The 15,704-nt window shown below is 38.8% G+C and overlaps 1 protein-coding gene across 5 annotated transcripts in view; it reads left to right on the top strand.

Moving 5' to 3' along the window:
- Window positions 1-15,704, top strand: part of ADGRG6 (adhesion G protein-coupled receptor G6) — a 1,156,656-nt gene that overhangs the window by 668,817 nt on the left and 472,135 nt on the right. For 3 of the 5 annotated variants that reach the window (XM_044058431.1, XM_044058672.1, XM_044058590.1), the window contains exon 5: window positions 1,163-1,204. The exons of the other annotated variants lie outside the window; for them this stretch is intronic. In XM_044058431.1, the coding sequence (XP_043914366.1) occupies window positions 1,163-1,204 (42 nt within the window). The remainder of the gene's footprint in view (window positions 1-1,162; window positions 1,205-15,704) is intronic. 5 annotated transcript variants of the gene reach the window in all.

Genomic DNA, 15,704 nt, shown 5'->3' with positions numbered 1-15,704 from the left:
GACTGAAGGTTGAATAATTACAGGTTCTAATACTGCCATACATGATTTGCATAGGTACGATGTACCATGTAAGTATGCTACTTGTCCAGTGTTAATGTCCTTTTGCTAACTCCAGGGTGGTTTTGTTGAATTGTGACTTCACTGCATTGGTTTTGTTAAGTTGTAACTTCATTACATGGAAATTGCTTTTTTACACAACAAGGTCACAATGCTCTTAAATTCAAGATGGAATCTTTATTTCACATTTAATGCAGTTGATCTGTTTTATTAATGCATAAATGTGATATTTGAATATGCCTTCTGTGGAAAATCTGTAATAATGAATGGATTCTTCTTTACAATATTGCCACACTGTGAGCATATATTTGCTAATTACAACAAAGATTTTAATGTGTCCTCTTGAAAATTAAAGTACCTTCAGGTTCACCAAAGACTGCATTTAAATATAAAGTCTTTAAAAAGGAAGTTTAAAAAAAATACAAATAAATGAGAGATCTGAAACTTTCTATGTCTCAATTGCATAGCAACATAATAAAAAAATGTTGTGAAATATAATGATCATTAAGGACAGAAATATAAATTATCATTATACTGGAAATATAAGTTGTCATATACATTTAGAACAATCTCTTTTTTAACTTAGAAAAACATAATACTAATGAGTACTTAGAAGGACTGTTCATTGATGTAGAATGGAAGAAGTCAGACTGAGATTAAAATATGTTTATTCAGGTTATTGGTTTTCTTGGTGCTTGCCATGCATTAGTTACATACTTTAGTATCCCTTAAGGAACCATTTTGTCCCATTGTTTTTTGCCTACATGCATTAGTGTACTTAAGAGATGACGCTGCAGAAAAGATTCATCTTGTTTATTTGTCTTATGAAAACAATTTTACACAGCTTATTGTCAGTGTATTGGACTTTGTAAAATTGTGTGCAGGTCCCTTTCTCCCTTGTTTACATTTGTCATAATTCCATGCATTCTCATGGACATTAATTTGTTCCTATCATCAAATGTAATGAATACTTACCTTTATATGCATACGCGATATTTAGTGCTAACAAACTATGCTTTTAGTATTGGCTGTAAACTATAACGTGCAATATTTGTACAATAATCCTAATAACCACCTAACCATTATAATATATTCTATCTTGCAGCTTGCTATCCCAATTGCATCCTTGTAAAACCAACTGCTAGTGGTGAGTTCATTTCTGAAAGTTTGTGTTTTCTTAACTGACATGCAACATTACTAATTGTAAGACGTTTCTCAGGAATGGAAGCATCAGCTTGTTCAATATTTAGTTACAGTCTGCATTTAGTGACTCCTGAATTTGAGTTACTCATGTCTTATGGAGAAGGTGTACGGAATCATGTTTTCATTTTTGCCCAAAAGAGGCAGGTGCTTACATTACAGAGTCAAGGTAATAATCCAGCTGCTGTTAGAGATGTCACAAAGATACCCTGCAACAGTTTATTATTCCATCCCGTGGGACGTGACAGGGAAGCTGCTTTAACGATCTAGTCCACAGACTACAACAAGCATTCAAGCATATGTAGCCTGAAACTGTTCACAGCCTTGGTCTCACTGCATGCTTCAAGTAAATGAAAATACTCTATTTGTTGTGGCAAGGGATACCTTATTTAGTCAGATTTATTTTTAATTAATTTATTTACATTACTAAATCTGATCACTAGATTAGTGTACTGATCCAACAGGGCCCATTTCTGCACAGTCTGAATTAGCACAAATTGTGCACATAACACAAAAAGGGTCAGTATAAACAGACAGATAATTAGCTTGGTCAAATGTAGATGTGAGACTCAGTAAGCATGATCGATATATGAGTGTCTAATAAAATATTAGTATCACATTATGGACTATTGCATTGTTGCTAATACCCTATTCTATTGCTAACTGTTTACAATAGTTATAAAAGTTAAGAAAGATGTATTTTCTGTAAGACTCATGTGAAAGCAGTGTGTGTGCATACCTTTCATCCTATAAACACTAAAAATGATAAGATTATCCTCTGAAAATTGTAGCAAATGGTCCAGAAGAGGAGCACCCATCTTAGCACAAAGTTGAAGATCAAGAGAAAAAAAAAAGTTTTACTGATTTTATAAACAAAAAACAACTGTAAGACTGTAGAAAACAGCTTTTACAAGCTCATTGCTACAATATTATGCCTCTTTTGAGTATAAAGGAGAAAAAAATATAAGAGTGTAGCAAACAGTTTTATTCCTCTGAACTGACCAACCAAACATGTTATAGTGCTAGCTATTTGACAATCCAGGCTTCTAGCCGCACTGTGCTGTTGGTCCATTTTCTTAAATACATTGTGCTATTGATCTGCTGAATGGATGAATGACACAGTGCTGCTAGAAAAATGGAGCAGTACACATGAAAATGAAAACCTACTGTTCTTCTAGTCCAGTTTGTATTCTAGCCATTCTGTGTACTGGTCCCTTCAACAGATCAATAGCACATTGCAGCTAGAAAAAATGACCAAATCCACTGGTAGCTAGAAGCTAATTTTACTATTGGCTATTTTTTTCAGGCTGTACTGTACTATGGCCTATTCAGTGGGCCAAATAGCTTTGACTTTGTTTTGACTTTAATGAGATCCACTCTCATTGGCTCAGCAACAGAGCCAATCAAAAACCACAAATGAGAGCTGTTAAAGTAGCAGAACAAACATTACAACAGATATTAAAATCAGAACACTGCCAGATGAGGAGCAGTTGAGAGGGGCTGGGTGGAAGAGTGGGAGGTAGATTATGGTGAGTTATACAATTACAGGATACCTAAATCATGATCGTGTAGCTGATTTTTGCAGTACATTTGAACAGAATTTGTTGTATGTGTGGCATTTTATAATGCTCTTGTGGACTTGGGAAGTTGGTTTTACAGTTTGGGATTAAGAAGTGTGAACAATCAGTAGATATTTAGTTATTACCTGATCTCTGCTGTACTGTACTATTGTATGAAGTAGAACACAGCTGGTATTAGGTATGTTTTGTTGACAAGTTTGATAAAAGTATTAGTTTATTTTTGAGGATTTTATATGTGAGTGTCAGTAGGAGTGGATCGGCATTCTGCTGTACTGGGAACCAGACTGCATATTTAAGGGTAACATTGTAGTATAGAGTCCAGGGAGAAAGAAGAAGAAATTGTCAAATTCTGTTGGATAATATTCATGAGTCATTCAGGTTTTTCCTTTAATGAATAGGTGGGAGACAAGTCTGCTTATGCCCGCAAAATATTTTTTTCTATTATAGCTCTAACTTCAGGTGTATAAAAGTGAGATATTATGTGGCTGCCATGTAACACTGAGTTATTGTTTTTGCCTTTAGATTATTGATGTGATATAGAAAACGTGGGGTGTAAATTTAGTTTACTTGCTCATTGGTTTGCTTGTTGTACTTAAGGGGTCTAACAAGTTTTGATAAGGTACTAACTTTTATATGAATACCAAAGAACATGAATTTGGTTTTCATAGCATGTAGTGTAAGTTATTTACTCTGTATTATTTGAGGTTTGCCCTATGTATATATATATATATATATATATATATATATATATATATATATATATATATATATATATATATAAAATGTTAAAAGATGTGTTTGAAAATCACAAGATCGTCAGCAGGAATATTTAAAATGGATAAAATCAAGTGAAAGGTTGTTAATGAAAAGGCAGTACAGAATGAGGCTTAAAACATATGCTTGTGGAATACCTGAAGATATTTTATGAGAAGATGACAATGCATTTTAGACATAATAGCAAAGGACCTATCAGCAAGGTAGCTTGAATACCACAGAATTTTTTAGGAACTGAAAGTGGAAGACACAAGGAAGTTTTATAGTAGGCTGCACCTCATGTTATCAAAAGCTTTGGTACAGCCAATGAAAGGGGCACATTTTAAGTTTTCTTTAAATCGGCCTTTAACCTGGGTTCTGACTTCCCCTGCATTAGCAAAACTCACTTTAAATTCCAGCTCTTCTCAGAGCTGTAGTTACTATATGGCATTACCATATGTTTAATCCCACTGGACTAGGGTCACCAGTCTCCACTTACTGGCAAAGATGAGTTTGCCATAAGAGATTGTGAGCCAGAGAGCCACCAGCATTCCTTGTCCAGGCTGGTTTAAAGAGTTCTGTCCCTACATTTCCATCTGCATGGCCTATATCATCCATGCAATGAGCCACATGATTGACATCCATGCCTCGGTGTGTGTCATGTGAACATAGCTCAGCTCCCTTTGTAGAAAGCACATCCATGCAATCCCTAGTCTTCACAAGAGTGTGCCAGGGTCATTATTCCCCATTCCTCAACCCCCTCAAGGCATGAAAGCAGGTTTAGTCTCATTAAGGTTTTCTTACCCCCTCCCCCAGGGTCAGCCTTAGGTCAAGTGGTGCCCTAGGCAAAAGGGCTTCATAGTGTCACCCCCCCATTACCCGTTTTTCCCTTCTTGGTCTGTTTACATCATTCAGTTTACTGGAAAAGTGCCCCTACGTGACCGGCCCCCAGGTGGCTGTCTAATTGGCCTAAGTCTAAGGCCAGCTATGCCCTACCCCACCCCTACTGGTTCCTACAGGCAACTAAATGAGCACAGACTTACATGGGTTGTAGCAGAGTTTTACTCTAGTGTGTTAAAAGAACTGGAAGCTGAAAGTGTGTTATGAATTTGTGTTACTGTGTCTTTCAGCCTGTCACTCCAGGTGGAAATAAGACTGAGCTGAACATTACAATGTATGTACTGTACCCGTGTACTATCTATGTATTCTACCTATGTTCCAAATTTCAGCTGTATACCACAAATCTATTAATTACCTTAATTTTAAATTAATATTTTCTTGTTTGTTCTCTTCACTGTAACTGTTGATGTGCTGCATACCACTGTAAAAACATCTGTTGTAATTTGTGTGTAATTATCATGTCTAAATATCTAAATGTATCTGCGGAGCTTTTCTCTCCGGGCCACTGCTGAAAAAGGGCCTTTTCGGCTCAGTTAGACACCCCCGGTTAACAAATGTAAAATAAAAATAAAATAAATAAATTAAAGCAGGCCTTATTCACAAAATATACCCGAAAAAACTCACAGTGAATTTAGGCTGTGGTTTTAGTCCTGTTTTAAAAATATATATATGGCTTGTCTTGCTTGTTTGACAATGCTTTGGGATCAGCTAGCCAGTGTCACTGTAAGAGAAGGTGATGACTGTAGTCCTGCACACTATACCAGGGTCATTAAATGGTTTTCTGCTAACAGTTTCCTGAAAGAAGGCAACATTCCTATCCATAGAAATTGCTGACTGCTCATTTTTCTGAACAAAGAAAGGCAAGGTTGTACATTTTAGGAGGTTTAGGACAATTTGTCAAATCATGGCTGTATATGTTATATTTTGAACGAAATTCCTCTTTGAAAATCCTGCATCTTTGAAACGGTGTTTGGAAAAAAACTATGAAAACTTGTTTTCTTGAGGACTCTGCCCCCCTCCCCCCCAAAAAACACACACATAATGGTGACAAATCATTTGCATGATTTCTGCATCTTCTGTAGGAATGTTCTTTTTGACTTGTATTAGCCTTGCTCTTGCTAAAAATTAGAACCAGTTATCATAAATGGTACATTTTCAAGTAATCAACTTTAATCAGTAGTTATGAGGGTCTATCTGTGCTTGAAAAAACAGAGTATAGGTGCTTTTCCATTTTCTTTATAGTTACTGGAATAATTAGCTAAATTTGTTGAACTCTTAGTTGAGTAGTGTTTTTCGGTAATTGGTGATAGATCAATACCAAACTGTAAACTGTCCTTTAAATTCAGCTTTAACCTTTCAGAGCTTTGACCTCGTAAGGGTTGTCTCTCTTGGGGAATGCTGACCTTCTGTAGTTTGGATCCAGGCCCTTTATGCACTCAATTAGGTTGCAAGGCTAGCCTTCGTAATGTGTTCAAGGCAAACTTGCACTATGTTGCTGCTGAAATGTATTTTTCTCAGTCTTCTAAAAAGTATGTTAAGTGTTTAGAAAACCGTCTTCTTTCTTACATTTAACATTATATCAGGCTTGTCCTAAACATTTGCCTTGTTGGAAATGCTGTTACAGATATTGTCAGAATCCAGTCTGCTATAGCTTTCCAAAATCGGTCAATAAAAAAGTATTTATTCAGTCTTAATAACTGATTTTTTTCAGTTACAGCTGATGTTCTAGGCATACCCTGAATCCAAAAACATTATGTGTTTAAGTAAACATAACAAGCTCTGATGCTGCAGTGCCTTATGGTAAGGATATAGTCCACTGGAGAATGCATTCTATTGTGTGCAAGTTTCAGCAGTCAGGGTTCTGAGAGACTTTTATCTTTTTGACTCATTGTATGAATAACTGCCATTTTGCTGCCATATACCAGATGGCTAAACTCCTGAACATATGTGCTTATATGACAGGATTTAGATTAGGATTCAGCCAAAAACCCATAGACATTGCTGACATGAATCAAGTTTAGATCATAATGACCAGCTAATAGAACAAAGATCAGAGGTCATATTCCTTTTTTGCTGTCTCTGACTGGTCACTGACCTTTGATATAGTGTGCCACAACTTTGTATGGGCACACTTATGTTTCCCCTCTGGGCAGCAGCACAGGTGATGCCCTACAGGGGGAAGAGTTGAATAGATCAACAATTATCCTCAAGATAGGAGAGCATGGATCACAGACTGTGTATAGTGACAGAGCTAGCCACTCGTTGATGTAAAATATGTCTGTAGATGTTTTGGTCATGTTAACTAATGTTGACTAGTGGGTACAGGTATTTACTGGTGGTAAGTGGGCTGATGACCCAGCCTACTTCAACCCATGCTAGGGGCCCACACTAACAGTGGAATGGGTGTATGTCCCCTTATTTTTCCAAGTATGTTCCTCAGTGCCTGCCATAAAGCCCAGCTGCCCTGGGTGAGTAAGCTACTGGGAAGCCAGTGGCCAGTTGCCTAACTTGGCTATCTCACTTAGCTTTGTTGAAATCCAGTCAAGCTGACAAACATGAACTAAGAATTACTACACTCAGTATAGATTATCTGACATGATTGAGCTTCAGAGTAGATGACAAGATGGTAAGGAGGAGGCTGAACATCCTATGTATCTGGGAGGCAAGATAGAAGGCCAGTGCAGCAAAGCCATTTAACTTGGGGTCCAGAATGTACTCCTCAGGAGGAGGACAGGCTAGAAATGGTGTGACAATTCTGTTGAGGGAGAGATTTCAGAAGACAATGAGGGGTGTCATTAGAATTAGTGACAGACTCATGGCAATCATACTGCAGTGTAATGATAGGGCAGTATTCAGAATCTCAGCCTATGCTTCACAGTAGGTTTGTGATAATGAAGAAAAATTCAGACAGCAATTACAGGATCTACTAGATAAAGCAAGACAGCATGAACTGATGTTGATAATGGGGGGACCTGACTACTCATATAGGGACAGACAGAAGAGGACACGAGGACTCCTGGGTCCACATGGGTGGGGTAACAGGAATAAAGAAGGAGACGGCTTACTAGGCTTCTGTCTGGCAAATGATCTGATGGTAGCCCACACATGGTTCAGCAAGAGAAACGGTCACAAGTTCACATACAAGAGTGGCCAACATTCAACTCAGGTAGACTTCCTCCTAGTAAGGAAAGGGCATTGGGGTGGAATCACTGATTGCAAAGTCATCCCCATTGAGACAGGTGGCCCCCAACAGGGAGTCCCACTCAGGTATTATAAATAAACTCACAAAAGTGGGCATAAACCCCTACATCAGAGATGGAAAGCCAGTTGGCTCATATGGACAAAACACATATGGTTAAAGTGGGTGAATCCAGGTTCAGTAAGAGACCAGTTACCACTGGTGTGCAACCAAACTCAGTCCTGGGATCAGTCCTGTTTGGAATAACTGTTTTTGAAGTAAAGACTAATGTGGTAGGCCTCTGGATGACAAAGTTTGCTGACAACTGAAAGCTCAGGAGTAATCTTTGAATCCCCCAATGATGTAGATATCCTTCAAGAGGGTGTAACTCAGACAAATGATTGGTGCCAGAACCATGGCCTAAAACTAAATGTGAAAAAAATGTATTATCCTACCCTTTGGGAAGTCAAATGGCCCTGCAAATGACAACATTAATACCACACCCCTAAGAGTAGACTCAGAGGTGAGAGATCAAGATACACAGGCAGATACTAGCCTGAACTTTGACCGTCATGTGTCCAGAGTGGAGAAGAATCCCTTCTATGTGGCACAGTTTATAAGTAAAGGTATGGCATCCACATCCAAGGAAGTTATAATTCGGCTATACTCAGCCCTCATTAGATCAATTATCAAGTACAATCCAACATTTGCCATGTACTTGACTAGGCACTTACAACAGCTGACGTGACCTCAGGGGTCCTCACAAAGAAAATACAGGGTGTAAACGATATGTCCTGTGCGGAAAGACTAAAAGTCTTATCCCTTTGCTCTGTCTCCTACTAATTATTAAGGGGTGACCTATGTCTAACCTGCAAGGCACTCACAAATCCAACCCTGATGGAGCTGCTGTACATCTGCAAGACAAACAGTATGAGGGTCACCAGATTTGGAGATCTTAATCTAGTTTGTGACTCAAACAAAACATGCTGGAGAGACAGATATGTACTACAGAGGTTTCCCCTTCTTTGGAACAGACTTATTCATGTTAAAAAGAGCCTTTCCCTGGCCCTATTCAAACGCAGTCTGAATCAATGTATGGGGGGGGGGTCACAGATTCACTCCAGGGGTAGTGCCTATGTCCCTTATAGACAGGGGAAATCCATAAAATACTCAAGGCATAGGCACAAACCTGTGCCATTGTCTTCCCTCTAGGGGCCATATATTGGGTAAAATCTGGTTTTATTGGCTTGGTTTGGTAGGGCTCTTAAGCAGTTAGCCTAGTAATGTCCTATGAACCTATGAATCTATAAAGTACTTGTTATAACAATCACCTGTAAGCAGTGGTCAGAGAAGGCTCTAAGATCAACAGAGACAAGGCTGAAGATCTGGAAGTTGACTGGAGAGAAACCACAACATTTCAATGAATTATTCAGGGCTCTAGCCCCTCATGAAGAGTAAGAAAGAGGTGGAGTTGAAGATGACTGACAGCACCTCAAAACATCATGTGTAAAGACTTTAGAACAAATATGCTACTAAGCCAGGTATGGAATTAAGGTATATAAGGAAAACTAGCAGTGGAATGCAGAAGTCTAGGACGTCATCAAAAGAAAGAAGGAGTGCAGGAAAAGTGGGAGATAAAAAGAAGGACTAGACTAGGCAGGAATATGAGTCGGCCAACAAAGAAGCTAAGAAAGGAGTTGCAATAGTAAAGAACAAGGCATCAGAGGCATTCTACCAGCTTCTGGAAAGTGACTCAGTAGATGGCATAAGGAAACTATATCTGGTTGCAAGGCAAAGACAGAAAGATAAAGAAGATAGTCAAACGCCATTCATAAGGGGTGCTAGCAACAACCTGCTCACCAGTCCACAGGATATAAAAGTCAGATGGAGGGATAATTCCAGCAGCGTCTGAATGAAGAAATCTCCACAGAAGCTGTTCTGCCTCCAGAACTAGCCTACAATGAAAGAAGAGGAAGAGCTCATCATAGAAAAAATAAGAACAGCACTATGGGAAATTAAGTCAGGGAAAGCAACAGGCTCAGATGAGGTCACAGTAGATATGCTAAAGATGTTGGGTGAGACAGGGAGAAATGTCTCCTGAGGTTCGCAGTATGGAGAGAAATGCATAGCCCAGATGACTGGAGAATAATCATACTATTGCCAGTGTACAAGAACAAAGGGGACATTCACAACTATGGGCAGTACAGAGATAATAAATTCTATCACATTGTATGAACATTATGAAGCAGGTGACTGATAAATAAGTATGGAGAGCACTGGAAAGTAAGAAGGGTCATGAGCAGTTTGGATTCATATCAGGATGCAGTGAACTCATACAATGTTTGCAGTGGTAAAGTTCCTTGAGAATAAGGTAGAGATGAGAAAAGAGTCCACTGGGCATTTATACACTTGGAGAAAGCATATGACAAGGTCCCAAGAAAGCTGATTTGAGCAGTCCTGCAGTGGTTTGAAGTCCCAGAAACATCGGTGGAATTAATGCAGGCTATAAGGACCCAATGAATTAAGTATGGACAGTGTTTGGTCTCACAGAGGGGTTACCAGTGGGAATGGCTGTGCATCAGCAGTTCAACTCTGAGCCCTCTGCTGTTAATACCAGTGATAGACTAAGTTAGCAAACAGGTCTGAAGGGACAGGTCAAAAAAGTTGCTGTATGCAGATGATATGATATTATAGGTAGACTCTGAGCAAGAACTTCAGCAAAGAATAGGGGATTGGAATGTAAAATTGAAGACACACGAGAAATAATTGAGTACAGATAAGACAGTTGTCATGGCAGCAAATGGGGGATATCAGGAGAAGCACATAACTCAGGTAGAAAGGAAAATAGTATAACAGGTTAACAGCTTTAGGTATCTGGGAGGGGTGGCTAAAAGGAAGAAAATCTGAATGTGGAGGTAAGAGTTAGAAATGGAAGTGCAGTCAATTGGCAAAGGGTGTCAGAGATAATGTGTGACATACAAATGCCAAAAAGGCTGAAAAGTAAGGCTTACAAAACAGTAGTGTGAGTATTGTATGGTACAGAAACCTGGGCAGTAAAGGCAGAGCAGTTGGAGAAGCTAGAGGGGATTGAAGTGAAGTGCCTGAGATGTTTGTTAGGATGCACACTGTGAGACAGGCAAAGAAATGAAGATATAAGAGCAAAACCAAAGTAGCTCCAATTGTAGAAAAGGCCAAAGAGAATAGATTATGGTGGTACAGACACATATGCAGAAGAGCAGAAGACAGTCTGGTGAAGAAGATTTGGGAGAGACAGGACAAAGGCAAGAGGAAGTGAGGGTGTCTAGCAAAGAGGTGGATGGATTTTGTGAGAGAAGATATGTGACAGTCAGGCATGAATGTCAAAGAAGGTAGGAATGTGGCATTCAAATGAGAGAGAAATGTTGAAAGTTGCAATGACACCTTATCCCCATGTAGAAAATGGGATAAAGGTGGTTAATAATGTTAATTTTAATAATGTTTCCTCTGTGCAAAAAAGGGCAGCCCCACTGTTAGCACCTTTATGATCTATGTGGTGCTTGTAGCAATGATTATTAGAGTGTAAAATTTACTGCAGTCATCACACTAAAGTGCTTTGTTCATTCTTTAGCCCTCATCAAGAAGACCCATTCGATTTTCATCATCACTTTATTACTGACTATGTTTCTTGTGGTTGTTTAATCCTGAAAGTAAAACATAAAAATGTTTGATTAGCAGCTCAGCAGTTTGATGCATTTTCTCCCATTAATTGTTTACTCAGGGCATTCATTTAGAGTTGGCTGTCTCAATGTGGCATCTGGGCTCAATACAATTCTCCAAAACATATTTAATCTTTCAGTCTCAGGTGTCTGTCCCAGGTAAGAATACATTATCCTAGCCAAGGATGAGTTTACCGCATGATTTTTCACCTAAGACTTATAGGTGAGAGTAAGGAGATAAATTTGCTTGTTGAAACCAGTGTAGGGGGGCTTTGGTATGTCTGTCAGCAGGTGCTTTCAGGACAGGCTGTTTTACTACTGTTACGGTTTGCAATAACGCTACCAGTAAGTCTCAATGCGTCCGTTTAAGGTTTGACTACTAACAGTTAAAGTATTACTCAGCCAAAGATCTTGCTATCAGAAATATTTCTTGCATAATTTCATCTTCAGTGGTAGAAAATAACTAGACATTTTTCAGGTTGTATGTAAAATGTGCTCTGATTATTTGCCTTTATGAAACTGATTTTGTAAAATCCTCTTTCCTTCTCTATAACATTATTTGCATATCATTACCTTGTTATATGTAATTATTTGGTTGTCATAACCTTTAAATCAGAATTTAATTTTTTTCACTGTTTTCCATTCCGCCCAATAGCAGAGCTTTTAGAAAGAAAGTTTGAAAATGTATGCAGTCAGACTGCAGACCTGGTACTAGTAATATGTCATACAATGATGCTGTGATACAGTAGCACATCTGGGAATAAAGCTGTCTGCTTATGTGCTTATATAATGGCATCTGTAGGGTTCCAGTAAGATGTGCAAAAGCATTGCATTTTATGAGTATGAAGACAAAAAGTGCATCTGCTAGTGCTTTTTAATGACAACCAGTACTGGTCTTGCACAGCTTCTTTTTCTTCTTTTGGCTTTTTCTGGTTAGGGGTCGCCACAGTGGAACAATGGTCCCCAGAACGATTGGCAGTGGAGTTCTACAGTATTGAGTTGCCAGCTCAGCGCCCAACTTTCCACAGAAGGCATGCACACACACACACACACACACACACACACACACACACACACACACACACACACACACACACACACACACACACACACACACACACACACACACACACACACACACACACACACACACACACACACACACACACACACACACACACTCACACCTAGGGCCAATTTAGAGTGTCCAGTCCACCAACAGCATGTACTGTTCTATGGCATTTCATTTTACAGTGACACGACAACATCTTCTTCTATTTATTATTAAGCAAACTAAAAACAACTAAATATTAAGCTTGGTAATTTCATGATTCATCAACACATATTATAACCTACACTAGTTTGTAGTGGTTCACAGTAAGTTGGTCTTTTTATCTGGCATGATCAGTTAGTAATTATTTTAATGTATGTGATGCTAAGTTATAAAAGTACGACAGGTAATGAAATGCAAACTGAATATGATGCAAACAAGCATAATCTGGTCAGTTTTATCAGGCAGATTAATGTATGTTGTTGTTTGTCTTTCGGCTTTTCCCAGTAAGGGGTCGCCACAGCAGAACTCCGGTCCGCTAATGATTGGCAGTAGATTTTTATGAAATGCCGAGGTGCCAGCTCGATGTCCAACCTTCAACGAAGGCACGCCCATTTATGCACACGTCTTTCGAACGCTACCCAACCATGGTGAGGACATGCAGACTCCACACAGAAGGCATTCCTAAGCCAAGCCGAGAATCAAACGGGAGAACCTCTTGCTGTGAGGTAACAACGCTACTGCCATACCACCACGGCAGAGGCAGATCAATGTATACCTTTCAGCATTTCTTCATGTAGGTGCATAACAGCTATCTAAAGCAGCACACAGATTATGCTGATAAATTTTGCATCATAGTGCATGTGTAAATATTTCAGAGAATAAGAACTGTTACAAGTAAGTTTTGCACGCACACAAATGCATGCGCGCACACACACACACACACACACACACACACACACACACACACACACACACACACACACACACACACACTCCTTTTCACTCTGACACAGAGATATAAACATATTCTGTTGATTCTTTTAATGGGGTTGGTTTGCTTTATAGCTGCCCTTGTCACAAGTACATAGAATTATTGTCATGGAATTTTAATGAAAATGCTAGAATTCTATTCTCTGATGAATTAGAAAGAAACCCAAATATCTAAAATCTCTAAGGGCCTTTTAAGTTGGCATTAATCACTTAGGTCATTGACAAATTAATTTAATCTTTATTAATATATGTTTTGTACAGAATAACATGCCTACTGCTGCAAGGTATTGCATTATATTTGAGTTGTACCTACTCATCATTCTCTCCCAAAATAACAGATATTATGAAAGATGAAGCAAAAAATCTGAGGCAAAATCAGTGTTGCCATGCAAAATCACTGAAGTTGAGAACTGTGGAAATTATAAGTTGTTAGTGCAGATGTTCATTGTATGCAATACTGCTGCAGCAGAATATTTTCTAATCAATGCAAACTGGATGCAGATGGACATCCATATAGCTATCCCAACTAGTAGAGCTTTGCAGACATCCTGGCATGAGCTGACTCTTTTACAAACCAAGGACGCATCCTATATTGCAGAAAAAAGACACAGTCAGCCCATACCATTTTCTGCACTCTTTTCCTACAGGTCCTCTTTGTGAGTAAGTGCATAACCACTTGGTCTGTTATTGGCCTCAGCTCTGTTCTTTAACAGAGTCGTAAAAATAATATGTACCACACTAGGGAAGTATTTATGAATATTATTGGTATTTCTGTTTTTGCTGATAAAAATTTTCAGGAAAATGTCTTGCTTTCCAGGCTTTCATAATGCTATCTTTAAGAGCCTTTGTAGTTGCAGGCAGTGGATTCTATACAAAGATTTAAATTCTAAATAATTATTTTGTTTTGGGTGACTTCACAGCATGGCTGGCTGCCAAATTTGAGCAGATTTTACATTTAAAGTCCAAAGGAATAGTACGCCTATCATTTACCTGTTTGAAACTCAGAAAAGTGGAGGTGATTAATAGCCTTTCACACCCTACATGAAACTGTGAGACCTAGCCTGACCAGACCCCTCCAGTCAAGTGTGACTCTGCCAGAAACCATAAGAAGGTGCACATTAAAGGACATCATCACAATGAGTTTTAGGGAGAGAGGACTCTTAAGAAATATACCAAAAAGCATGTTCTCCCTTTCCATGTATCAGGGACCTGGTATGCTAGATACTGAAGTAATAGTTGTTCAAACATCAGAACTCTACAGAGTATGATCCCTGACCAGAGAGTAGTTCAGTGGGTCATAGGTTCATAGATTAGTACTAGGCTAACTGCCCTCTGGGTCATTTTAAGCCTCAACAGTAACTTTATATGAGAATCAAACCCTGCACCTTGTGTCTGGAAGGTAAACACCTTAACCATTATGACAGCCCCTCCAAAATTTGTTACTAGAATGGAGGTCCTGCAAAGATCTAAACAACAGCCAGTGAAACAGGGTGTACTACTTCTAGCATATCCTTTACCCTGGAATTATGTACAAATGACTAGTATATGCTGTTTGCTTCACCAGCTTCAAAGGCTTCTTTGTTTCACTTGGGCCTACTTATGTAGATTACTGAAGGCCTGCAGAAACGTTCTTTGCTGCAAAGAGAACCATGAACCAGAGCCTGTCTCATCTTTTAATGCAAAGCACATAGCCAAATAAAATGAAGAGATGTTTTTCTCATTCCAGGTAGACACATTCCTTCTCAGAGGGCAAAGAAGTCCTGGCCTTTTCTTCACAGTTATCTTCTTTGCAAGGTTTTGTGCTTGGTGATAAAGAAAACATTTAGTCAGGCTCTCATCTAGAAGGTATTTATTTTAAGGAAGATCTTATTCTTACTACAAAACATTTAAATTTAGAATGATGTGAAACCCCTGACAGAAGGAAAACAATATTTGGATGTATATTAGTTTTTCAGAAACTGAAGCCCATGATGGTTCTTTCAGTTTTCAAAGTTTTTAAGGATACTTTCTGGTAAATGGGTTGTATCTGGACACCCAGCTACTTGCACATAAATAAGTGACCAGTTCTATAGGCTGAAACATGATTGTTGCTACTTTTACAAGAACATAATGGTAGTCTCCTCCATTGTCCTTCTGGTGCAGATCTGTAACTTGGGTGTGGTGAAGGGGGCAGTTGCCCCTGGTTCAATTTGTTAGGGGTCATGATTAGCAGGTGCTGATGGAGTGTAGTACTGACTTTGATTTATGAAACCATTGGGATTTTAGCAGCACTCTAGCAAGGTAGCAGAGCAGAAAAG

Source organism: Protopterus annectens, chromosome 1.part0 (assembly GCF_019279795.1).
Source record: "Protopterus annectens isolate FY-2018-M chromosome 1.part0, PAN1.0, whole genome shotgun sequence".
NCBI lineage: Eukaryota > Metazoa > Chordata > Ceratodontiformes > Protopteridae > Protopterus > Protopterus annectens.
Note: the sequence above shows the minus strand (reverse complement) of the source record. Positions and strands in the feature narration are given on the sequence as shown.